We start from the raw sequence: 25,121 nt of genomic DNA, 5'->3' as shown, positions 1-25,121 counted from the left end.
GGCCTGTATAGTATATGCCTGTGAGCTGAAGTGTTGACAGGGAATTATTTTCACATCTTTTTTCACATAATGGATGAGCTGCTAATGAGCAGAAGTAACTAAATTTGAGCATTTAATAGAAGAGTTGGCAATTGGATTTAATTTCTATCTCAGTCTTTCATACAGTGTATTGTGAAGCGAAGATGCCAGCCCTATTTTCGAGCAGCTTTCTGCTTATAGTGGTGCTAGAATCAGAGCAGTGCTTTGCAGAAAGTCCTCAGTACAGGATTTCTTGGTGAATCATTTTTTCTCCTTTAGTTAATAAAACCAAAAACACATACACAACAATGACAGGCACCTTGGTGGCTGAAAACAACTATATTTATATCAAACGAAAACTTCGCTAGAAAAGAATTATGTGAGATGAAAGCATGACTTCTTTTCCTGTTTAATGCTCATTGCATGGATCATATCCTATGTTCTCCTTCTGTTCTCCAGACACTGCAGCACAGTATGAAGAGGACATGTTGCAATATCTGTAGAATAGTTGCAATAGCTGTAGAAGAGAATCTGTACACATTTAAGAAAGGACTTTGCATTGGGTAAAGCTGTTAAAACGGGAGGATTTTTATGAAGGTCAAAACAGTATGTATGAATGATCTGAACGTTAAAAGTTACATTAAAACAAAAACAAGAAACAAACTATTGGTAAAATCACACTGGCTTGGGACAGAAATTACACATAAACCAGTATAAGTAATCAGAAAGAGATTCAAATCTGTATAACAACAGCAGTTCAATGCACATAAACCTCCTTCCGATTGGCCAAAACCAGTTTAAGAAAAAATCTGGATAGATGTAGTGTCAGTCTTAACTTAAATCAGTTTATTGGACTTCTGTCCCAGATCCCTTCCACAGTCAAGTTAACTCACAGTCCCACCCAGCATCCCAGCATTTTTGCACATCCTCGGCAAACCCCCCTTCCCAACCCTCCCCCCTCAAGGATGGGTGGGCTAGCCTTGGCCCAAGCTGTCTGCTCCAGCTGAGCAGGGAGGCGTACTCTAGCACACCCCAGCTTCTGGCCTGAGCCAATGCAGGCATGTGGCTGCATTCCTGAATCTAAATGAATGTCTGTTCACTTGCTTATCGGTTCAATCTATGCAGCTTAGATTAACCTGCAAATATGGAATCAGTTCAGCCTTGGGCTTTTTTACTTTGTCTGTACTTAGCCCCTGAGCTAGCAGAGAGGTTTGATCCCTTTTCCTAACTAGCTGGCAAGCTGTTGTGCCATCAGAAAAGACCCATTCACAGATTTCTGCAAAGGTTACAGTAAAAACGTAAGCAGGTGGGTAAGAGGATAAAAGTAGTAGTTCTCAAAAAAACTGCTTACATTTGCACTTCTTAGCTTCTTCTTTGATGTGTTTTAGAGTCTCAAATAGTAAAGTTTCAGCTCTGTAACTGAGTTGTCATTTCACTGAGTGCCTAAAATCTGAAGGAAGGCAGGCATCCCAGCCCTCTGGCCTTGTGGGAAGAAAACCAATTTAGTCACAGGATACAAAACTTGTATTATCTATTTATCACATCACATGTTTGATATTCATTATACTGAGTATGGGGTCAAATTTCACTGAAGCAAAGGCATGTAATTGGTGTCCTTCAGCATAAATGTAAGAAGCAACCAAGATCATTTCTGGAATAGACAGCATCACCATCCAAAACAAGACTAGTAAGGGGCTAGTTAGAAACTGAGCTACACAACAGGGTTGGGGGACTTCATTAGTTGTTGTTTGTTAAAGCAGTGTGTCTGCAGATAAGAGAGGAAGCAGTCCCTACACCACAGATAGGAAACAGAGAATGTAACAAGACAGCACCAGATACAGCCACCAAAGCAACACTGGCAGCATGACCCTGAGAAGAAAGGGCTCTGGAGTCTGGCTAGAAATGAGCAAGAAATACCAGTTAGTCAACAATATTGGCTAATTGCATGTGTCAAAAGAAGGAACAATATTTAAAAAGGTTGTTGTCTGCCCTAGGAATGCACTGATTGATTGGCTTTGCAAGCTGTCTAGTGCAGGGATAAGCAACCTTTTTCAGCTGTGGGCAGGAACGACCCACTGTAGTCAGAGGTAGGCTGATGGGCAGGCACTAGGACCTGGCCACCACCGCCATTTGTCTCCATGGCAGCATAGGGAGCATGCCCAGAGCCCCAAATCTACAGATCAGATCCAGTAGTTTTGCCAGCTGGATCTAGCCCATGGGCCACAGCTTGCCAACCCCTGATCTAGTGCCATGTTGCAGGCAAAGAGCTCAATCAAGTTGTTCCTAATCCTGCAAACATGTAGCATATTTCACTATGAATCTGGACTCTCCATCAGGTGTAAACTGACACAAGTGCATTGAAACCCATGGCTTAAAACCCACGTACCAGGATCAGTGCTTTATCCACACGGCAAAATTAACATGAATTATCTCAATGTGTTTTAGTATTATAGATAGCTTAGAAATACTAAGCCAGAAACAAAGAGCCACTGCAGAACTGAACATGACATTATGGGGTTGAAAAACCTTACAGAAGGGAATAATTCCATTGTCTTTGGTTCAGCATGATGAAACTGGTGAAAGATCAGCAAAAACAAATTTAAAATCATGCCTATGAAACTCTACTTTAATTTAAATTAGAAGGGATAGAGGGTTGTAACTTCCATTTAAAGTGCCTGGCCCATCATTTATTTTTTATATGCTGCCAAAGCCACTGTTTAAATTATTAAGAGCAAGAAGTAAAAAGCTTCTCGGGAGATAAAATGGATGAGATTAAAATTAATCCACCATAATCCTTCCTTTAAAACTGCTGATTCAGTATGTACAAGTTTATCAATGGAAGGGATGGGAGGGAAACAGATGAAATATTTTTTGTTTTCGGGACTTCTTTTGTGAACATCTCCTCGCATTTGTTTCCCTCGGCGCGCTGTTAGTCTGCCGTCTGTTTGATCCTGCGCTACAGGTAAGGGAGTTATTTTGTTTATTCGGGAATTCTAAGAAATTGCAAAACTTTTGCTCTTATACCTCCAGGCTACTCTAGACGTGCACTTCTTCAACCACCTGAAATCAATAGCCCTTTCTCATTTAAGCAGTCCAGTTGATTTCATCCATCACAGTTTTTGTGAGCACAAGATACGGGGACATAGTATAGAATATGGCCCAAATATTTTGGAACAGGTACACAAAATCCAAGATAGACATTGATTTAGTATCTTTGAATCCTTTTGAGCTATGCTGATTTAAACTAGCTGAGGATCTGAAGTAAAACAGTACACAGGTTTCCCTTCCCCGTATATGTTTGTATGTATGTATATGGCTATATAGATTTCTCTGTGTGTCCATGTGTTGCATCTGAAAGAGTTGTTTGCTATGATAACCCCACTATGTATAATGTATGCAGTCTTGTAGACGGTTACCCCTTAATCACTTAGGAGCCGCAACTCTTCATGCAGACTAATGATCTCCTACTGACTGGTTGCCCACTTGCAGCTCTCTCTTCAGCACATCTGTCAGCATGCCTTCCCCAGGGAGCTGTATTCAAGTCTGAATCTGTGACACATGTGCATTAACTACCCGGTGACTTCTTCCGTTAATAACTGACTAAATCTTTGAAAACTGTGAGTTTCCTCCCAAACTCCTACTATTTTACCTTTAGGCACCAGTTGGCTTGTCACAAGATAGACAGCAAAGTAAAAGACATTTGGCATTTTTAACTCATGCTGCATTCCTTGAATCTCTTACATTTTAGTTTCCGTGTCTCAGGTAAAGAGGAAAGACCAAAATAATGAGAGTGACATTAATGGGTTCTTTAAAAAAAAAAAAAAAAATCTTGGTGATGGCTCATTATGACATAAAATATATAATCTTAAATTAGGGACATAGCACACTAATTTTCTAAATTGAGAGGCATAATAAATGAGGGTAGAAGGGTTCAGAGACTGATTTAGTATCAGCCGGAGCCTTTCACCTCTGACTGAACAAAGTCAATAAGTAGTTTTAAAATGTTAGTATCATATGGTATCTTTATAGATTGGATACCTGAATGTAGTTCCTAGTGGAAAGTCCTAGTGAATTTTTCACCAGATTATAGCTATACTTTCCTCATATTTACAAGCAAAACCATTAAAATTATGGGCAGGTTGCAATCATATCTGTGTGGGCAGATCCTTGTGTTGACTTAGAGCCCCATTTAAGTCAGTGGATCTGATGGCACAGCTATTTATTTCAGCTGAGTTATTATCTTACTGTATGCAAAATACAAGTAGTAATGGCAAAATCTAATACTTTCCCAGTGTATGAAATACCATGAAAACCTCAACTCCTGCATTTCTCTCTGTGTGTGAATGTGTATGGTTAAATATGTAACCTTAGTGTTATTTCAACATAATGCTCTTGATTAAAAAAAATGAAAAGATAGCACAGAAGGAGAAGGATGCAGCCATCTATAAAAACAGCAGACAATAGTTTGGCCCCAGACAAGTCTCTAAAAAAAGAGGGGCACTCCTAATAAAGCCCATGACAACCTTAATTACAGCAGTTAGTTCCCATCCACTTACCTGATATTCCTACATATATCATTACAGTAGCATTGTATAATGTAATATAATAAAAAGGTGTGGATGTGCACAAATGTCTCAAAGGACATCTCACCAATGCTATGTTGCTACTTATTTCAACCTTGGAGTTGGCCGTACTCTTAATAAACTTTGGTAAGACATTTCCCCCTGAGCAACTTTATAAAAAAAGGCTTGATCTAATCTCTTATACCTACAGTGAGAAGCTGATCAAAGGTAGTCAAAGCCTGGTATTAAAGGATTAGCTAGGTGACATTGGAATATGTTTTAAAACAAACAGCAGAGCCTTTGACCTAACTGAAGCAAAGATACAGAAGAATACTGTTAGACTAACTCTTCGTGGCTTTAAACAGATATCAAACCAATAGATTAAATCTGTGAGTCCTTCTTTAAGGTGATAGATATTGTTTTTCTCCTATGCATAATAATCTTAGGAAAAGGAAGTAATAGTTGAACTGCAGAGAGGACAAATATATACAACAATTAAAATTGGTTTAAGTATCACTTATACAAGCAACTAACTTGAGGCATTCTAGCTGTGGGTAATTAGTGTCAGTCTGTTCCTCCTTATCTTTTTTATTCTGTCCTATCTTTTTTTCTGTCTCCTTCTCCTCCCTGTTTGCTACTGACAGGATCTACCGTTGAGGCACTTTATCTTTGTTTGACAGGTTGGGCTGAGTGGTTTCTTTCTATGGATGTGGATGCCACTCCGTGGATCCTGTCTGCTACTTTTATTTAAGTAGAGCTCCCACATCAAAATTAAAAACAGGTGGCACCTTGTAGCTTCATGATGGTCCAATAGGAAGTGCTGTGAAACCACGTTGGCTTGAATCAATGTCATAGGAGAGCAAGTAAATCATTCCTGGATAGAGAAACATGATGTCACTCAAGTTAAAAAGAGACATTGGGTTTATCATGGGTCTGATTTACCCCAGACTCTGACTTGCATCAAAATAGGAGCTGGACAATCATTTATATATACAGCTTGAATGGCAATTAACTCAAATTAGCTAAAAATTGTCCCAGGAGAAAAAGTGTTATCTTAAAGCAGGACAATGGGCTTGTACGTCTGTAGGATCCCAGGATAAAGGGCTTTGTTCCAGGTGTAATCTGACAGCTGTTTTTAGCTCACTTAGCAAAGGGGTTAGTAGTTGCAAATTAGGGTGAAGTTGCATGTTACTTTTAAAACATACTAAATTGTTGGAACATCAAGCAATGTTACAGTTAGAACGTGTTGTGAGCAGTCGCACGTTAAGGATTGGTACCGTTTCTTGCCTGAACAGCTCCAAGTTGACGCTAGAGGGCTGGTGAGCAGGGGCATGGCTAGAAGCCAGGATGCCTGAGCTCTACCCCTGCTCTGGGAGGGGGAAGCCAGGAGTGGTACATGGTGGGGTGCTGGAAGACTGCAAAGTGCTTGTTTTATCTCCATGGAGCAGGCTGAAATTACCCTAACAAGCAGACTGAAATTACCCTAACAAGCTAGACCAAAGTGGTGTGACTTTGAGATCCTCAGACCACGTGTAGCATGAGTTAACAAGCTTTAACATGTGGAGACTCATGCTTTAAGTGCCCTTAGTATGCTCCAGCATAATGTGTAACTTCACCCTTATAGGGTCATTTGCCCAGTCGAGAGTGCCTTGCGCTGGTTTTCCAAATATGACCGGGTGTAGCAGTGTGACATTGTTCAGTTCTCACCCAATGAAGTTAGCCTGTTTATTTTAATGAAAAGAGACAAGAGTCATAACAATCAGGACAAGGGGTGCAATGTATACCTTTGTCCTCAGGGATTTCAGCCAGTGAATATACAACGCCTTTTCACAGAAGTTGTGTTAGAGCAGAAATTCCACAAATCTGTCAGCCTGAAGAAATAGCTCTCCTTTCTTGGTCAGTCCCACCCTACCCACTTTGAGGTCTTCACTAGCTACCTATGGTCATCCCTCCAGCACAAGAAGGGTATGAACAGAATTTACAGCAGCCCTTCCTCTTTAAAGGAAATTTTATCCTATCCATGGACCCATCACTCCAGTTCCAGGATTGAATGGAGCCCAAGGATTTCAGTTTAAATTAGAGCTACACAAAATTTGTGTCGTCAAACCTGAAACCAACAGAAATTAAACTGTTTGCAAAGTTCACTATAATTCAAGTATCGGAGCTAGACAACCGAGTTCTGAAAGCAGCAGAGATCATTCATTGGTATGACCAGAATCAGAGCAAAAATGGCCTGGTTTTGCTTTGCGTTGGGATTCTGAAATAATTTTAGATTAGTAATTGGATAGTGGGGGGGAAGATTAACGCTCCTAAATTTATCACCGCTCTTGGTTGCTTTCATGGGCTATTGACGATCGTTTTTCTTGAAAGTGAACCCAGAAGTAAAGAAACCCAGATTTGCAGGTTTATTGAACCTTAGACATCATTCCCAGAAAGCACTGGGCTCTGAAGATGTTTCAGTGTGTCATGTCAGTATAAATATGAGTCCTATATATTCTAGACAGTGCCTGGTTACTCCAAGAGTCATCTTTCTGAAATCTAACCCAGCAAGGGAAAACTCTGCTGCCTATAAGTTACTGCAATAGGTTTGTGTATTTAGCTGGAATAAATACAATAACAGGGGACTTTCAATCTTGTAATATTTTCTATTCTGTCATAGATGGAGGTTTCTGATGATTTTTCTCCCTGAGGGAACTTCAAGTTAAGAATGTGTCGAAATCCCCAATGGCATGGTGGAGTAATCATTAATGTTTACAGTTGCCATAGAAACTAGGATAGCTAGCAATTGACTAGGAATGGAAGCTGTTTGTAGGAGATAAGCTGGGTCAATTATTGAACAACCGTCAAATATTCAACTATTTTAGAGATACAGAAAAATAGAGATGGGATGGGTCAGCCTGATTATTGACAGGGCTTTATGTAATGGCATCGCTCTTATACAGTTGGGCCTCTTTAGTGACTATGTAATTAATTTGTGGAATCAAATTATGTCAGTGGAGAAAAACAGGTCTAAACATAGAACTGTTATACAGGAATCTAAGTTTGTATGTGTGTATTTATATAGGTGTACGCACATATATATCTACATGGCTGTGTGTGTGGATAGTACAGCATCTTTTCTCTCACTTATTACTAAATCTATTATCCAAGCCTATAAACTTCGGTTTACACAGGTGAGTAGCACCTCTGAAATCAGTGGAGCTATTTACAGGAGTAGTCTTACGTACAAATCTAAGATAACTCACACGGCTGGAGCACAAGCCTATATTATTTGCGCCTATCATCTTTATAATGTTTTCTGTCCTGTTAGCTTGCTACTTTTATTCATTTCTATCTGTCACAAGTCTGGTCAAGCTCTCTCTGTTGGGACGTTCACCGTGCACTTTCACATGCTGTGTGGGGGTCTAAGAAGTATTTCCTGGCACAGCAGTTTTCACAGTAACAACTGCATAAGAGCTAGATAATGTCAAGGGGGATTCATAAGTCATACATGAGTTCCCCAAACCATCACAAAACCACATTTCAAAAGCTGGTATTAGGGAGTTTGCATGCTGTACAAAGCCCTGGGGTATTAGGAAGAGGTTGTGACTATACATTGTTTTTAAATCTGCTGTTATGTTCCTGATTAAGATATATTTTGTATCTATAACCCAATATCTTTGACATTTTACTTCCTAATGGCTATTTCACACTTGGAGAATTAGTCAGATAATATAAAAAGCATTTCATGGATATTTTGAAGCAATGCATTTTCTCTGCCGTGGTTGTGGGTTCCTATTATTCATTGTTGGCAAATATTCAGATGGCTGCTGCATATGTAAAAATATTCACAAATCCTTAAAGTTTTAGCAACTTTAGCATAAAATGGGTTATTCCCAGTGTTTCGTTCTGACTTGTTCTTCTCTTCAGAAGAACTTGGCATCGGGTTGCATAAACCCTGGTATGCAACTTAGCTGACCTGTCACATGCGATGGACATGAAAAGGATTAATAAATAATCCGTTCACTCAGATCAGTTTAAATTATTAAGAAGCTACTTAAGAAAATTAATAGGTTGATAGAAATTAGAGATCAGCTAATGAATGATTGTGTGAGCACTGCAGTGTAACCGGAGAGATGCACAATTAGTTCAGCTGTACTATGACACTAACACTCACTTAAGAGAAGAGAGTCAAACAATCTTACTTGTGGAGCTCAAGAAAAATGCAGGTAAAAAAGAGGCAGGAGGCTGGAAATGGGGCATGAAACATAGCCCCTAGCTTCACAGGCTGGCAGCCTCATGATGATGCCTGAGGAGCATTATCACACTCCCGGGAGCCATGCTGCCATTGGATCACCCACCTTCATTTGCAAGCTTGTCACTCAGCCACAGGGTTTGGTAGGGAGAGTACGCCATGGAGAATTCTTCTTCCCCTGATTTATTCTCCCTTCCCATCCATATACAAAGGTAACGGCAGTGGTTTCCTTCCCTGTTCCTTGTGGGCCTCTCTGCCAGCCTCACTCTCCATTTCTTTCCTCATCTGTCAGGAAGGAAGTAATGCCCATCTGTGCACTGTGAGCACAGGATTTCAGATCATTGTAAGGGCAGGTGAATCCTGACAAAGGGACAGCTGTTTGCATCTGCCTTGCAAGGTGTGTGACACAGGAGTGGTGCAACATTTGCCTGGCAGCAGGCAGATAGTGTATATTCCACTCCTCCTCAGCTCCATTCCCTTCTCGCTCCTCCCCCTCCAATCTTTCTGTTCTGAAATAGATTATGGTATAAATAAATAGAAGTGAAGAATAGTGGCATTTGGGAGAGGGTAGGGAATGTAGATAGGAAGGACAGCTGGGATGTATGTCGTGTGTCAGCTCTGTATTCTCCTTGCCTCTGTTTGCTGCTGCTAGGGGGTATGCGGCAGAAGTCTGGTGCTTGTTACTTTGTTAGGTAAGCCTCCATGGAAATTACTATGGAAATTCACAAGCAGATGCATTAAATATAATGTTAAGAGTCTGTCTTCAACCCTCCATAGCCTAGAAATGTTAAGATTAATCCACCATGGGCCCTTTTTCTTGGTATCCTTGAGGCTTTATTGTGACAGCTTCCAGCACAGTATATGGTCTTCTCTCACAAGCTGCTGCAGTATTAGCTGTGTGTACAGCAGTAATCTGTTTTTATATCGTGTCTGTAGCTTAGCAATCATCATCAGTTATCAAGATGCATGTTCTCTCCTCCAACCGCAATACCAGACACCTATTCCAAATATGTAATGTCCATTCATATGGTTGACCAGTTTTTAAAGGTCTAAAATCAGTAATAAAAGGTTCAATGCTGCATGGGGTGAAAGTGAATTCTAGTTGGAGTGGGACCCAAGAACACTCACTATAATGCATACCAGTACAGTACTGAAGCACTGAATGGCTACTGGTCTTGAAAAGCCTACTTAGCAACCTGCCTAGGATCAAACCTCAACTTTGGCCTGCAGTTTACAACCGAAGGTGGAGAAGCTGATGAAATGCTCTCTATGCCTTTTATATTCAGAACTGATATCACTGGGTGGGGAAGTCTTCCTCTTTCCTTTTCCCAGCCCTTCTCCTTGATGCCAAGTTCAGATGCCTGCCCATGCTTGGAGCTTCTCCTGATGTCCGCAGGAGATCTGCCAGCCAAGTTCCCGAAAGTTAGGGATCGAACTTCATGCCTGTAGAGGATGGCTGGTTTTAAACAGTCACATGCTTTTTGCCAGTCTCCTCATATCTTTTCTGTCAGTTATACCACTGATTTAATCTAAGTAATTTTAAAGAGATAAATTGACTCCTTTATTCATTCAATTTGATCACATACTCCTGCAGTCCATACTATTCCAACAGCTTTGTGACTTAGCCTACTTTTAGGCTGATTCATATTTTTGAGTGGTGGGGTTTATGCCTGGTTGACGTTGTCATGTTCTACAGGGATGCATAACCTCCTTTTGTGGGGTAATATATCTGCTTGATACAGGGGAAGATTTTGTTAAGTTCCCTTGTTTCGGAGGTTTGTATTTGCTATCTAAGCAGCACTAACAAGTCAGCTAGTTATTGCATAAAGTTCTTAGCCAGAGAGAAAATCCTGTCTAAAGATGAGAATAAATGTGAATACTTTGCACTTGGGCCCTGATCCGTCCCATGTTGCAGTCAGCAGGAACTACCCATTGACTTAAATGGCAGCTGGATAAGGCCTTTCCACAACAACTGTCCTCCTGGGACTCAAGGTTTTAAAAAAATGACCAAATCCTGTTCTGTCAATGAGAAAACTAATCACAAATTCCACATGACTTTCACATACTCTCACAAGTGTCTCAAAGGAATGGAGCTGAAGGGACTATATTCGGGGGGGTTTTTGCACATATCTGATTTCAGAGCATGGCTTCTGACACCAAATTCTGAGAATTTATAAGCATATTCTAATTACGAAACCAGATGCTTTCTTATAATTTCTTTTATTTTATAAAGTAATTTTAATGGCCCAAACCTTATCAGATGTGTACCCAAAACTATAGTATGGCCTTGGTTCACGCAGGTGTTTTCAGTGGCCAGTTATGCCAAAATCAAGAGCAGAATATGGCCAACAGCAAATGTGTATCTGAATCATGTACAAACTTAATGGTATAGATTTGATTGCCTACCATGCATAAACACCTGTTGCCAATGCAAATACCAGATTTATTATCAGATCATCTAGATTAATTGCTATGGGGTTATCTACAAAAGAAGCATCCATCCCTACCTTTCAGGGAGAAGAAAACTAAACTATCTGAAGCTGAAAAGGAGCTTCTGCCAATCTGCTTTACCTGGCAGGCCTTTATCTACTGTAAGGACAGAAAGCATTACTCAACCCCACAATAGAGGTAGTACAGCTTCTGGAAATCTCTTAGGCCTTTAAAATAGAGTTAGCAATAACAATTTTATGAAAATATATGATCAGTAAAAATGGACTTCTGTGACTGAATTCAACAAATCTGATTGTAAATACTAATAATATAAAAGTGTAAACTGCACCTTTTCACTTCAGAGTCATACAGAATAGGCCCAAAACCCTGCAGTAACACAATTATGGTCTGTAGCAATTGGGACTGGTACTCTACAATGATTTAGATGGGTAGAACATGGTTTTTATATCCATTTATCTTTATGTGTATGAAATTTCACAGCAAATGTTGCAAGGCTTGTGATTCATGGTGAGGAACAGTTTTGCCCAGTTGTTGAGGATGAAATATTGGATGATAATATATTAAATTAAAGGAATCATTAATGATCAGATTTATCTTTCTAACTTGTGGTAAAGCCTGTAAAAACCAATATTATGTATTGTACCACACTGCTCTTATTAAAAATTATAAACGAACCCCAATTTGTTACTAATATTTATTTCAGAATTTTACTCTTCATTTAGTTTTAAGGTAAGTGTAGTCTTGATGTTTTAATAGCTTCTCCCATAATCACGACATAGACCTTCTGAATTTTGTCAATGACAAACCTGTCTTTGTAGAAAATGTATTCTTGTCTAAGAGCAAAACCAAAAAATGTTCTTTGTGCTCTGAGACACAAAGTGTACATTTTGTATATGCTAAGGCAAAAAGAAAAAAGAGTGTATAGCCTCAGAGAACATTATTTTGGCAAGTCATCTGGTCTAATTAAAATAATAACTTAAAATACAATTCCTATTCAGCTTTCAGTAATGTTTTTGATAATATGATATGCCTTATTAGAGACTGCTTTAAAATTCAATATCACTTTCTTTTAGTTGATATCTTTTACTGACGTAGAAAATATGCCAGCACATTTTCTTTGGTTTGTATATCTGGATGAGCCTTGCACTTGTAATAGTGAAGTTAATCAATTAATTAGAAAAGTGATAGAATGAGTCTCTTGTCATCCAAATGTAAATGTGACAGGGCCGTATGAATACCACAGATGCTGGCCTGCTGTACAGACAGGAAGCAGTTAAGCCGATAGAGAAGGATACATTAAAAAAATGGGATGATGCCATTTATCTCATTTAAGAGCTACATATGTAATCAATGATGTGCTCTAAAGAAAAAGTCTCCAGGCACTCCTAATTTACATGGCAGGGAAGGGCAATGCAAATAATGTTTTGCAAGTGCTCCTTGGAAATATTCTGGATTACATTCTTTACACCTATGTACAGACAGTGGACTTGATCCAGACTGACGCAGTTGGGAAGGAGAGCATCTTTAGGCATGTGGCCTACTTTCCAGAAAGTCACTTCATGGAGTATGGTTTAAACATTCATTTCCCATATTGCTGAAGATGTTTCTCAGATTAGAAGATGTCCACGTGGGCTTGCCTCAGCCACATTGCCATGAGCACATCTGCAGGAGCACAAAGTCCTAAGGAAAACAGAACAAAGCCTAAAACTTTGCTGCAGCAGATCTGGAAATAAACAGCTGTAAGCAGTACTTAAACACGGGCAGCAGTGGCAGAGAATTAAGGCTGGCGTATTTGCTATGGCTCCGAAGCCATGAGTTCAGGGCCCACTCTAGACTTGTTCCAAAGGTCGTCCCCCCCAGCTGACCCAGCTGTAAATAGGTACCTGGCCATTTGGCCAGAGGAGTCAAAGGTGGCTGGATGGGATGCTAGTCACGTTGTTGCTGTGGGCTACAGAAGCTGGTGTGCCTTAACCACACTAGTCCAGTGGGTCCAAAGCTTTGAGGGGCCCTTTGCCTTAACGTCTCTTGTGAAATAGTAAAGGGAAGAAAGAACACCTTCCTAGCAACAACCTTGTGAACCAAATGGAGAAGAAAAATAAAGATGGGCATTGGACACCTTCTAAATCTCTCACATTCAGGAATGATGCTGTTTGCCCATTGCATCCCAGGTGTCTTCTAACAGGGATTTCTCTTATGCGTCCTGTAGCACAGGGCACTGGTCTGGGATTTGGGAGGACTGGGGTTCAGTTCCTGGCCCTGCCACCACTTGGCTGGGTGACCTTGGACAAACTATTTCCCTACAAGTCTCACGTTCTCCATCTGTAAAGGGGGATGTGCTATAAAAGAGCTAGCTGTTATTACTATTGATATAATACACATAGTATTATGCACAACATAGGAAAATAACTGGGCTTGGCTGCGATGAATATATTCGCATCTGAATCTGAAATCCAACCCAAAGGCTGGAGTTGGCAATTTAGTACATCTAGCAGACAATGAAATGTCAGGCATTTAAGGGAGGGTAAAGAATATAAAGCCATATACTTACAAACCATATGACCTTTTCAATGTTATTGGGAGTCAAGGATTAACGGAGGCATGGAAATTCATTTGGCCCATCTCTGTTTTTCCACACTGGAAAAAAAATCCTAGGGAGAGCTTTGGCTGTGACCAAGAGAACCTCTGCCAGGCTGAAACAAAGCACAAGTCCTGTAGCTTGCATCTGGGGTTTGCAATAATACGCAGCCAGTACAACAGAGCTACTAGGGTCCAAGGTCTTGTACCACAGCTGGCTCCATCAGAGACTGCAGAGTAAACACATCAGCACCTCACAGGTAAAAATGTTGCTGAAGAAATTGCATTTTCTACTTACAATTATAGAATGTGAACTGCTACTACCGGCAGAATAAGATTGTGTCTGAATGTAAGGCCTTTCCAAGGAGCCAAGCAGGAGGTAGTGACCCAGATGATACATCAGCTGGAAGGCATGGAGATTTGGGTCTGAAACAGCACTCAGGCACTGCCAGCAGAGAGAAGACACAAAGGGCAGAAAAAGTGATGAGGTTTCTATCCTTCTCCCTTTCCCATTCTACCGCTGCTCTTTTCTGCTTTCTGACTCCCTGGCGGTCGGTACACTTTCTTCCCCAGTACTTCCGTGGTGCTCACAGCTAGATATCTGTAGTAAAGGTCCTTCCAAGATGTAGCCATCCTGTGATCTGGTGCAGTGCTTGCCTTTGTCTGCTGGTGTCTGTAGCCTCCGATGTGCCCCGTGAAGTTTCGAGGCAAAAGGGGGAGCTCTGAGGCAGGTGGACAACGTGCTTCTACACTGTGCATGGGGAAGAGGAGAAAATATTTGAGATGAGCTTTAAAAAAAAATGAATCCCGTAAGGTTTTGAAATCCTTATTTAAATAGATTAAATAACTGTTTTTAAAAAGCGGTGAGTAAAATCAACAGGAGCTGCTAGCTGTTCCAGATTTTAGCAATCTGATTTTGCAGTCTAAACAGAGCCTAACCTCATGCTAAGCTCAATTATTGTGCCCAAGAAAAGAGCACATAGGATAAGAGTTTATGAAGGTGATAAAAAGAAATGTGTTGTCACGTACAGCTAAGAATGCAGGATATTAGAAACAGTCCACGAAGCCCAAAACTTTTCATGGAGCTTCCAACAGGGATAAAGGTGGTGTCCATTAGATAGATGTGCCTGTGACCCTCTCTACATTTTACACTGAAGGGCACATGATTAACCCAGTAATCATGCCTTAAGTTGTGACCCAGCTGCATGTTGAACCAGTTCATGGCATGATGAAACAAGCAATAATCTACAAATTTATTCAACAAAAATTATGTAATAACATCATAGATTGTTTTAATCATGACATTAATTGGAAGTGTGGCCAAGTGCTCCGCTGTGGCTGGGAGCCCCATCAACTGAGGGGCTCCCAGCCAGAGGGATGCCCACCCACTGCCATGCCTGCAGCTGATATAGTGGCATTAGCGCCCCCAGTGCTGCCCCCTCTGTGAGCCTTGTCAGCTGTAGGGCTCTCAATGGGAAGTGTGCTGCCACCACTGTGAGCCTCAGCAGCTGCAGGGCTCACTGCTGTCCCCACTGCTGCCGCTGCAAGTCCCGCACCTCACATGACAGCATTCACCCTGCAGCCCCTGCTGTGGGTCCCGCAGCCAACCAAACTCACACTGGGGACAGCTCCTGCTGTGCGCCCCGTCGACTGCAGGGCTTGTAGCCACAGGAGCTGGTACAAGGGGACCCCGGGCTCGTGATTCTGGGCTCCCCCTGCACCAGAGATAAGGTATGATGGGATCTAAATTGCAACCCCACAATTGTGCCTTCTGCCATGCACATGTGGACATCACACATTAGATCCCATTACACCTTTACCTGCACATGTAGAGAGGCCCTGAATTTTATATTCTGCTTGAAGTTTCTGGTCTATCATGTTCCACTACTGATCACTAATCCCTGACATAAAGTATTTGTGAAATATGCTCTCTTCCTGTGTGAGTGAACTTGCTCTAAAAGCTTATGATATTTACCTTTTCTGGTGAAATTTTCTAGCTTGCTAAATGAACCACATCCTTAAATACTCATGCACGGTGCACTTGTCTGACATCGCATTGAATCTGGTTGTGATTTACATCTCTGTAAAAAGTGTCTCTACACTTTTTCTTTCACCATTTATCTCAGCCAGAGTCAGACCAACCCTTTGCTAACATAATGTGCTCCCCACTTTTCTCTTCACTGCTCTTCACTTGTGCTTCAATTTTCCAAGGGCTCCCTTGCTGTATCCGAGGGATGGTATAGAGTTTAACATGCTGTTCCATATCTGTGTCATCTTTGCTTCATTGCTCCAGAGCCTTAGAGCAGGTCTTAATATCTTGTGACCTTGTGCGCAAAGACTTTCATTCTTTGACAAAAAGGAAATCTGCTTTTCTTGCCTTGGCGTGCGATAAGCTTATTTCAATTGCACTGAGTATCCTGAGCATGTAACAAAAGTGCCAATAGCAAAGTAAGCTTGAAGCAATCATTTTTCGCTGGTCAGCAGCATACATTTGTATGCGCAGGAAGGGCTCTTAATGTGGTCAACACAGTGAGAAAAGGTTCTGTTTTAACCTCCTGCAGCCAGAGATGATTTTAGGTGACAAATAATGTAAAACAAGGATACCGCATATGAAGCCTATGATGTTGTTGCCTTGAAATGGCAGATATGGTAGCTGTTTTCCTCAGTCCTTGATTGAAATTCTTGCCAAAGGGTGAATTTGCCAGGAACCTCTTTGAGATTCTTGGCCTGTGTGATTATCTATTATGGTAATGCAAGCTGTTAAAGCACTGGCCATAATGGAAAGTACATTTTCCTAGGAAAAGGTATGCTGTGTAGAAAAGGCCAGATTCTCAGCTGGTATCAACTGAATTAAAGCCAATGGAACTTATGCTTATTTTTACCAGTTGTAAATGGGGCTCAACATGATTAAACGGTGCATCAAATATGAGCGATCTTATTCAATGTCGTTCAGAAAGGCAAATGAAACACTTTCTGTTAGCCAAAATTATACGAGAAAGGACATATATTAGAAAGCAGAACTCCACTTTAAATCCCCAAAGGAGAAATAATATAGTCAATAACGAGGAAACCAGGATCTGCTCAGCTACTGTATATCCTTTGCTCTGGTAGGCACCTTGTTATAACTTACATTAGTGTTTCAGTCACTCACCAGAATCACCAAAAGCTATCTCCCACTGTATTTTAAGTGTTTGTTTACTCGGTTGTTACAAATTGCCTATGGGATGTGAGCTGTCTGTCACTTCCAGAGCAATTAGTACATGAAACCTTATCAAAAGAAATCCGTCAAGTTTGAAAAGCCATAAATATTCCAGAGATCTCTAAGGAAATCAAACTGAATGTGATGCAGTATGTATTTACATGTTGCAATACAAGGAAAAGGACTTCCCTGGTCTGATTTGTGTGCAGTTCCTTATAATACTTAAGTTTATTATAATTCTTCAATCAAAATAATTTTATTTTGGAAGGAAAAAAGAGCGAACCATTAATAGTCTCACTCAGTCGGATTAAGTATTACGTGGCACAGGTGACTTGAGCTGGCTGCTTTATGCCTTGTAGCTAAAGCCATTCTTAGTTGTAGTTCTTTGTAGTGTTACTTGAGGATAATAAAAATGGCAGAGCTGTTAATTAGTCATCTCTATTAAGGCCAAGGTTTTCAAAGAGGGCTAGTGATTTCAGCGACTTCTTTTTTTAGGAACTCAGTCTGGGATAGTTTAAAGGGATCTTGACTGTTCTGAAAGAACTGCAAATCCATCTTTGGAAAATTACTGGCCTCAAGCAGAACCGCAAAAAAAGAAAAATCCCAAATCGCTCTTCATGTCCAAGAATCTCCTAGTCTGGTAGCCCAAGGAAGAAGCGCAGCTCAGCCTATTGTAGACAACATAGATTTGTAGAAGTTTGGGTCAGAACAGACCTCAGTAGATCATTGAGTCCAACCCCCTGCCCTGAGCAGGAGAGAGTGCTCAGGTTGGACAACCCCAACTCGGTGCATGTCTAGCCTCGTCTGAAAGACCCCCAAGGTAGGGGAGAGCACCCCCGCCAGATTCTGGCACCCCTCATCCTAAAGGAGTAATCCTTGATGTCCAGCCTAAATCTGCTCTCCCTCAGTTTGTGGCTGTTGTTCCTAGTTACTCCAAGGGGTGCCCTGGTAAACAGAGCATCTCCTGTTCCTTGCTGTCCCCACCCCACCGGATGAATTTGTAGGCAGCCACAAGATCGCCTCTCAGCCTTCTCTTGCTGAGGCTGAAGAGATCCAGGTCCCTCAGTCTCTCCTCGTAGGGATTAGCCTGCAGGCCCCTGACCATACAAGCACATCTGTTCCTCTGAACATCCACTTTGCTTTCTGTACTCTTGCACTCTACTTATTCAGAGCTTCAAAATGGCCACTGAAGTGAAGCCACACACATTGTGGAACGGATTATTAATTCAGCATGCCGGCAGTCACTGCATAATGCTGTGGTGTTAGAGGTTGTTGGGGTTTTTTCCCAATTCTTAACAGAGGCATCTGGTTTGTGGAGATTCACACAAAGCTAAAAGCCTCGCTTTGCATTCTGAAGCAGAAATGTGTATTTGTCTATTGTTGGATGCTTCTAGAGGGAAACAAGTTAATTGTTCACCAAGAGTAAATTAAAAAAAAGGAAAAAAAACCCTAAATGCTTGCAAAAAATAATAAGCCTGCTGAGAAGTGCTACCTTGTTTACTCTGAGTATCCTCTTGACATCAGCATGGGGTTACTTATAATTAGATGCACATGTGTAAATACAATGATTAGATATTCCCACATAAAGGCAATTATCATATCTTCCAAAATGTCTAAGCAGACATTTTATAATTTTTTTGTTAAAAAATAACACCTCACCACCACCACCAGTCTGCTGCTTAGTCCTTCTTATGTGTATAAATAGTAGAGCATTAGAGCAGGGTCTAATTCCTAATGTACGTAACAGTAGTTGAGGTCAATTACAGTTATGACTCATTAGAGTATTAAACAAAGAATATGCTTTTTACTATAATTAGTGTTTCATTTACAAAGCTACAGAGATCTTTACCCACTGTAATTCCTCAAGCATTTTCAGTGTGTTTGGGTATTAGTCTAGATAAATATCTTTTATTAACCAATCTTATAAGCTGTGCAACCACTTGCAGCATCTCTCACTATTTTTAAGTTTTCAGTTGCAAATTCTGGGAATCTGTGAAATAACTTAAAGAGATGCTTTATGTTCAACTAGAGTATTAGCTAATTGCATGGAGGATTATAGCTACGTAAACTGGTGTATTAAAGAGCCCACGGAATTTAATTATGCAGCATCCGAGAGCATGGTTAGGCAAGTCCTGGTATAAATTATTTTGAAAAGAAAGAAAGGCCAGAGTACACCTTCATGATGAGGGAAAACAGGCTATGCTGTTGTGACAAGTTTTTCTTTAAAAAAACTTTCTTGTTCGTTTCCTTCTGTTTTAGTTTGGAAAAGCAATGAGACACTTGAGCTACCTGCAGACTCTGAAAGGCAGGGCAGCCTCTGTCCATATTAACTCCACAATCCTAGAGATGGGAACCTTCTTTTAAAACTATATGGGTGTTTCAGATGGGCGGGCGAGTTCAGAAGAAAACCATTTGGGGAGCAGTGGATCACTTACTGACTGACATCGCTTCTCTCCATAGCTGCAAACAATCAGTGCATTTGGCAAAGCCACCATCCATGTTCCCTGCTGCTGCTGTTTCCACTCGCTGCGCACAAATTGGTTTTATTTCAAAACTGCTGTTGCTTTCTGCAGCACCCTCGTACCTTAAAAAATTCAGAGTAAGCCCCCCTACCCTAACCACAAGAGGCAGGGGGAAGTTTATTTTCAGTTCTGTCTCAAGATAGAGCCATCCACTAAATAACTGTAATAACCAAGATGTTGTTAACACTGATCTTCCCTGGGGTTTTTTTTCTCCCCCCCCCCCCCCTTCCAGAACTCATTTATGCATGGATCTTCAATGAATATCCATCATTTGTGCAGCAAGATAATCGTCGTTTTGTTTCTCAAGAGACTGGGAATTTATACATAGCTAAAGTGGAGGCGTCAGATGTGGGCAACTACACCTGCGTGGTGACAAACACCGTAACAAATAGCAAAGTGCTTGGACCGCCGACTCCTTTGATCCTGAGGAATGATGGTAAGACTTCGGATTTCGGGTTTTAACCAGTCATTGCACCAATGTTACTAAATGGCCTAAATGGTTTTACTTCTAGGCACAGGTAGAGTCTCAACTTCACAGTGTTTCACCAAGGATCTGAAGGACTCTGATTCAGTTTGCAGTTCTTCCCCACACAACGTAGTATTTTTTTTAAATTAACATGTGCTTATGAATTATATCCTGTCACTGGGAGAGGCCACAACATCAGGAGATGGTTATAAAATAAGAACTGGGGATGCTTCACCAAGGTCAGAGAAGAAAAGAGATTTTAGTGGTCTGGATGTGCTGTCGCTCTCTGCATTTTTATGAAGCTCAACGGGAAAAACAAACACTTTGATGTTTTGGAGGCTATTAACGTGGGTAATATTTCCCAAGACAACAAGTGCTATTTTTAGTAGTAAATAATGGTATAATACAAAAAAAGGGCAAAGTTAAAAAAAACCCCAAGATTTCTGATTTTACACTGAGAATTGCTTTGCATCGCATTAGTTTTTGAGCACTATAAGCAGGCCCAGACCATTATATTTCATGATACTGCAGTGGTTCTTGAAAGGATAAAATTTAAGCCTTCCATTCGCATTTACCCCACAAGTAGGACTTACTGTTGGAAGCATCTTTTGTCTGAAGACCCAACACTTTCCAGTGTCATCCCTTGTGGAATAGTCTCAAAGCTGCCAGCTCTCTGCCTGGGAATCCTATTGAAGTTAAGAGGATTTCCGTGCATGGCAAGTTTATAGGTTTGGGAGTAACTACTATGCTAGGTTAGATATGTTGAGCTAGGCAAATTTGTCACATCTGGTCTCAGACTCACCCGGGAGACTGCATGGAAATCAATGGAGCGGAACCGGTTTAAGCAACGGAAGAATTTAACTCTTTGAATCCAAAGTAAGTTACCCATTATGTGAAAGAAAAGGTCAAAAATTAAAATATGTCAACTCCTCCACTAGAGTCTTCAATGTATGAAGAAGAAAAAGGAACATTTGTGTTATCTGAGTCCTATCTTCGATATTTTCACTTTGCACAAACCATGCCGTGTGTCTGAAATTGCTTCCATTTACTTTGGGCTCTGTGCCGGCTACTGATTTGCTGTGATGGTGATCACCACTGGTACTGACTGTAACACGCACTGGCCAAGTGAATTGTTTCTCTGCACACTCCCTACCATGTTTACAGGGTCCAATTGCCTTCTTAAGGTAATCCACAGAAATGTTCTCTGGGCCCTTTGAAGCGCATTCAACTGTTTTTTATAGATTTGAAACTTGAATTAAATCTTGGAGGAGCTCTGGGGTAAACAGGAAAGTGCTGTCTTGGCCATTTTAGCTAGAGATTATCAGGTAGACTGATGATGAGCTAATTTTATATTTCGAAATTAAGTGTATTGCTAGCACTGAATGCAAACTCTCCTTAAACTCATTTCCTGTTCTGTTTCTGACACAATGCTGAGTGATGCAATAAAACTGGGATTTAAAGCACTAGATAGCGCATCAAAGGAAAGAAACCAGTACACGATGTTTGTGGCACTTAGAGAACAGCGAGAAAGAGAGAAATGAAAATCCTGGAGTATTCATGTTACACTTCTGCTAGGAAATGCATCTTGTTTTGTAGTTTGATTTTATATTTAACCTGTCCAGTACATCTAAATTATATGTATAGATTTAAAAATGTTGTCATTACATTGGCAGATAAAGAGCTTAATCGATCAATAAGTGAAGTCCCATAACATTTAAATTAAATGACCTTGTCATATGGACACATTTCATAATGTGCCTCTTCCATTCAACTTACAGTATCCTAAGCTGTTACTCATCTATCTACTGTAGGCTACTAAGCATGTAGCTGTGTAACGGTATTTTTCCCTATGTTTCAAGGACAGAATACCATTTTCCCCTCCCAGAATAAAGACGGGTTAGTTGACATAGGCTGAATTAAGTGTGAAAGTCTCTTCACCTGTATGCAGGCATAAAGCCTGACTACCACTCTAGGTTACAGACCTAGAAGAGCATAAAGGAAAATTAAAACCTACCTGTTATGCCCATGGAGGATGTTTTTAGCCCAGACTCTGTGGAAGACAACCTTTCGACTGTCTTCCAAGGATCCCTTTGCAAGGAGTGGTGCAGACTACAATAAAACCTCAAAACTCGGGCAGTGTTCCTTAGCCCCTTGCAAAGATGCGAGTTTGCGAACTAGGCTGGAGCATACATAGCCACAAGCAAACAGCTGCACGGGGCTGCTGAAGTGCTCTAGTGGTTATTTCAGGGGGTGTCACTTCTCCAGTCAGCTGCACAGGATTTCATCTATGCTCCAGCTGGTCAGAGAAGCAGCACTCTTTGAAGCTACAGCAGACAGCTAAGACCCATCATTCAGAGGCTGTGAACCACCCAGATGCAAAAAATCCAGGTTCGACAGCACCTAGAGCTGAGATTGCAAGGGGCATATCTGAGGCAGGATGGGAGCACACAGCGCTGTCAACCCTACAGCAGTCAAAGAGGGACCTGGGACTTTGACAAGACCTCAGGGCTTCCAACTCCTGGAGCACCTGAGGACTCAGGAAATGGGAGCTCAAAGATGGCTCAAAAGCCCCTTCTGTTTTAGAGCTATAAGCTCTGTGCTGTCTTTTAAGCTCTGGCCCTATAAAGCATGCCCCACTTCCTCACTCCCATTTTATACCCATCAAATTCCAGTTGGCCCTGAGCATACACCACAAAGCTGTTAAAGCTGTCTGCCTTGGGCATCCTTACTGGTACATGCTTGGGGCAGCAGTAACTCAGTCCCACGTACCCCACTCTGATGTGCCAATTCTGTGTCCTCACAGGTACTTAGTTCCACTCCTAAGTGGCTCTTTGCTCCATACCAGCTGTTTCCCCTACCACCAAGTGGTCAGGTGTTGTTATAACACATACTGCAGAGAGCCAGTTTGGGAAGAACTGGTTGTATGTACCACTTACTACAGTGGGCACATCTACATGTGCAATTCATGTGGCTGAATAAAGTCTGGCACAATTCATGCCAGAGTTTATTGCTTCTGGGTGCCACATTCACATGTGCACCTGGAACTGCAGCACGTTGAGCCGGGGTGGATCAGCCCAGCTGGCAGTGGTCCCCAGGGCTCAGCCTGCCCCAGGACTGCTCCGACTTGGGTCAGCAGACTGGGTCACGAGGGTGTTTCAGTGCAGGCAGCCCGCACACTGAAGCACCCTCATGCTCCAGCCAGTCTCATCACTATCTACACATATGTTGCAGCAGCATAAATGATGCCATCTTAGGATGGTGCTTGTGTCTGGCCCTACTATCTTATGATGGAGGGTGACATTTTACTCTGAAGCTAACAAGGCAGCTCCTCAGTAAACAGCTTGTGTAGAAGTGCCCAATGAAAATTTACTAAGGAGTAAAATCTAAGGTAAATCATTCTGTAGCAGCTTGTGACATGCCCGTGCCCTCAGATAAAATTCGGTTTGCAGTATTAAAATAGCAGTTGCCTTCTAGGTGGTTGTTAAGAGGGTTTGGGGATGGGGGGAGGGTTCATTTACAGCAGTAACGTTTGCATACTTGCCTTACTCCTGGATCAGATTTGTGTATCTGCAGTCCCTTTTCATTGTCCTCTTGGCAGTTAATTGCATGTGGTCGTTTTGCAGAAATATGTTTTAAGCCATGTAAAATAGCACAGCTTGGTGCAAAGTTTCACGCTCTTGAACCAGAAGGAAGTCAAGGGAAAGGATCCAGGTGTTTAGAGTCAAATCAGATTCCTATAGACCGGTTGCATTCCACACCTGAGTCTTTTGTTTCTCATTTACTTGTTTTTACTTTCAGGGCTCCAAGGTTGTAAATCTCCTGATGTTATTTTTAGTGGCTTTTGGCAACCAGTCATATATTCTCTTGCAGACTGAAATTGGGCTTCCTGTTCTTGGAATCAGAAGATGCCTTCTTAACCCATTAGTCAAGTATTTGTAATACTTGGGTAGCAGTTGCTCCTTGGGGAATGAAAATATCAAAGAGGATATAGGAACAGTGGTAGGAGTAGACTTTGTCGAGACAGTCAGCTTGATCAATATTAGCCCAAATTGTTTGTTTCTAGCTGAAAGCAGACAGAGGTTGTTGTATGATGACAAATATGGTATCAAATGTACTTTGTGTGCTAGAAAAAGATACTTTCCACTATCCACGTTAAACATTTCCTCCCAAATAGACATTCAGCTAAACCCCATCTAGGCATTGCCGGATTTATGTGGGCAACTACCGTAATATGTGTATGGATAAATGATGGGTCTGTCTGAGATTTAACTACAGCACTCAAAAAAAAAATTAGATGCGGCGAGTCCTAAACCTGCACATTTGTAGCTTGCTGTTTGTCTAGAAATGTATACACATAGTCCATCGTGCATCTCTAGGAATTACGACTGATTAAAGACATGAGTTACTGATCAGATTGGAATGATAATCTATTCAGGTACAGGAGACATCTTCTCAGGCTCTTAAAACAAAAGATTAGTGCCCTGTCATAAACTCAGACAGATCCTCCTGTATTTTATTCTCGCTTCCTCCTAACAGCAGTATAAATTCTCTAAATTTTAATGGCTCCCTCTGAGCAGTCTGTTCTCCCCACTTCCTTTCTTTAATCTGCCAGTGTGAGGTTTGTAGGTGTGAAGAATATTCTTTACACATCAAATGCAAAAAGATCTTTCAGGCTATGTATAAAAAATACTTTGAACTATTATTATGAGATTCTAAGTCTCTCAAAGCATGGGGATTGAGATTCCAAATCTTTCAGCTGTAAGCCTCTTGTTCAGACCCGGTCCACATCTACAGTGTCAAAAAGACTGATGGTCAGGGGAGAATACCTAGGTGACAAGCTTGCTGACAGTCTCACCAGGGAGGCTGCAGAAGAATTGAGCTACCTCTCCCCACCCCTAACCCCCCAAAAACTCATACTTCAGGGGTTGTACTGCTATGAACCACCCTACTAGTTCTGCAGAGCCAGACCTCAGCCTGGTTTTCTCAATCCACTTCTTCTCAAGAGCAGCATTTTTGCATCCAAGGGAAGAAAAAAAAAAGTTACCACGGGCTGTTTCTTGTGACTCATTTTGGGGGGAAAACAATTCATTTGTTG

At 41.2% G+C, this 25,121-nt stretch overlaps 1 protein-coding gene across 6 annotated transcripts in view; it reads left to right on the top strand.

Annotated features, from left to right (window-relative positions):
• Positions 1 to 25,121, top strand: part of CNTN4 (contactin 4) — a 581,748-nt gene that overhangs the window by 431,935 nt on the left and 124,692 nt on the right. For all 6 annotated transcript variants that reach the window (XM_090021956.1, XM_090021955.1, XM_090021954.1 and 3 more), the window contains exon 7: positions 19,793 to 19,996. In XM_090021956.1, coding sequence (XP_089878082.1) covers positions 19,793 to 19,996 — 204 coding nt within the window. The remainder of the gene's footprint in view (positions 1 to 19,792; positions 19,997 to 25,121) is intronic.

The sequence above is a fragment of the Crocodylus siamensis genome, chromosome 11 (genome assembly GCF_052110815.1).
Source record: "Crocodylus siamensis isolate JL-2025a chromosome 11, ASM5211081v1, whole genome shotgun sequence".
Lineage (NCBI taxonomy): Eukaryota > Metazoa > Chordata > Crocodylia > Crocodylidae > Crocodylus > Crocodylus siamensis.
This window is presented reverse-complemented; position numbering and strand designations above follow the sequence as displayed.